This window comes from Arachis duranensis, chromosome 2 (genome assembly GCF_000817695.3).
Source record: "Arachis duranensis cultivar V14167 chromosome 2, aradu.V14167.gnm2.J7QH, whole genome shotgun sequence".
In the NCBI taxonomy this organism is placed as follows: Eukaryota; Viridiplantae; Streptophyta; class Magnoliopsida; order Fabales; family Fabaceae; genus Arachis; species Arachis duranensis.
The window spans coordinates 68953968-68954950 of NC_029773.3; the positions used below are offsets into that span (position 1 = coordinate 68953968).

Consider the following 983-nt stretch of genomic DNA (forward strand, 5'->3'; position numbering starts at 1 on the left):
CAATAAGATGCATACTTTGGCAATTCCAAGGGAGAACGACTCGGGAGACTAGTACTCTCGGATATAGATTGTAGATTTGTTTGATGATGGATTTTGCGTTGGTTTAGACTATACTACGATTGATCACTTGATAAATTCTATACCGACAAAAATTCATTCGTCAAAATGGCGCCGTTGCCGGGGAATTTTGCTTAGTGTGCCATGTTATTGTTTGGATTAAGCGTGTATATATGTACATAGTTGCATTTCATTGTAAATAAATCATGTGACTAACCCCTCATTCGTTACAATGAATTTCATTTCCCCTTCATTGCATGACGCGTTCACAACCGAATCCGAGCTTAGTCCCTTTTGATCCGGAAATAGAACGAACTTTGTTTCATATTAGACAAGCTCGGAGGCGGCTTAAGTTTGGAAAAGGGGAAGAGGTTTTCACCACCTCAACCACCTTACTAGAAGTGAACATTGAACCGTTACTCAAAGAAGGCATTAATCCTACTTCCATCAATCTCACTAACAAATCTTCTTTTGTTCTAGGTACTAATACCATGGATGCTCCGAGGAGAGTTACCATCAAGGAAGCGGGTGCACCGGATTATGTCCTTCAACCCCTTCACGTAACTCATCCCAACTTGAATGCGAACTTCGAATTGAAGACCGCTTTGATCAACCTCCTACCCAAGTTTCACGGGCTTCCCGCACAAGACCCTATTCGACATCTCAAGGACTTCCATCGCATATGCTCGACTACTAGACGGGAAGGGTCCGATGAAGTTGCTATATGGTTGTTTGCTTTCCCTTTCTCTCTTAAGGACAAGGCTAAAGAATGGTTCTACACCCTCTCTAGTAAAGTTACCTCCGATTGGGACTTACTTAGAAGGGGATTCTTGGATAAATTCCTGCCTCCGGAAAAGATGGATAGGCTAAGAAAGGAAATGTCTTGTATTGTGCAAGGTGAGACGGAACCACTCTATGAGTATTGG

At 42.4% G+C, this 983-nt stretch overlaps 1 protein-coding gene and 1 pseudogene across 1 annotated transcript in view; one reads left to right on the forward strand and one right to left on the reverse strand.

Annotated features, from left to right (window-relative positions):
• The window catches only part of LOC127744954 (uncharacterized), a 7618-nt pseudogene extending 7337 nt beyond the window's left edge, over positions 1-281 (reverse strand).
• A 267-nt stretch (positions 282-548) lies between these two features.
• LOC107474810 (uncharacterized) overlaps positions 549-983 on the forward strand; it is a 1027-nt gene continuing 592 nt past the window's right edge. Inside the window, exon 1 of the mRNA XM_052257860.1 lies at positions 549-954. Coding sequence (XP_052113820.1) covers positions 549-954 — 406 coding nt within the window. The remainder of the gene's footprint in view (positions 955-983) is intronic.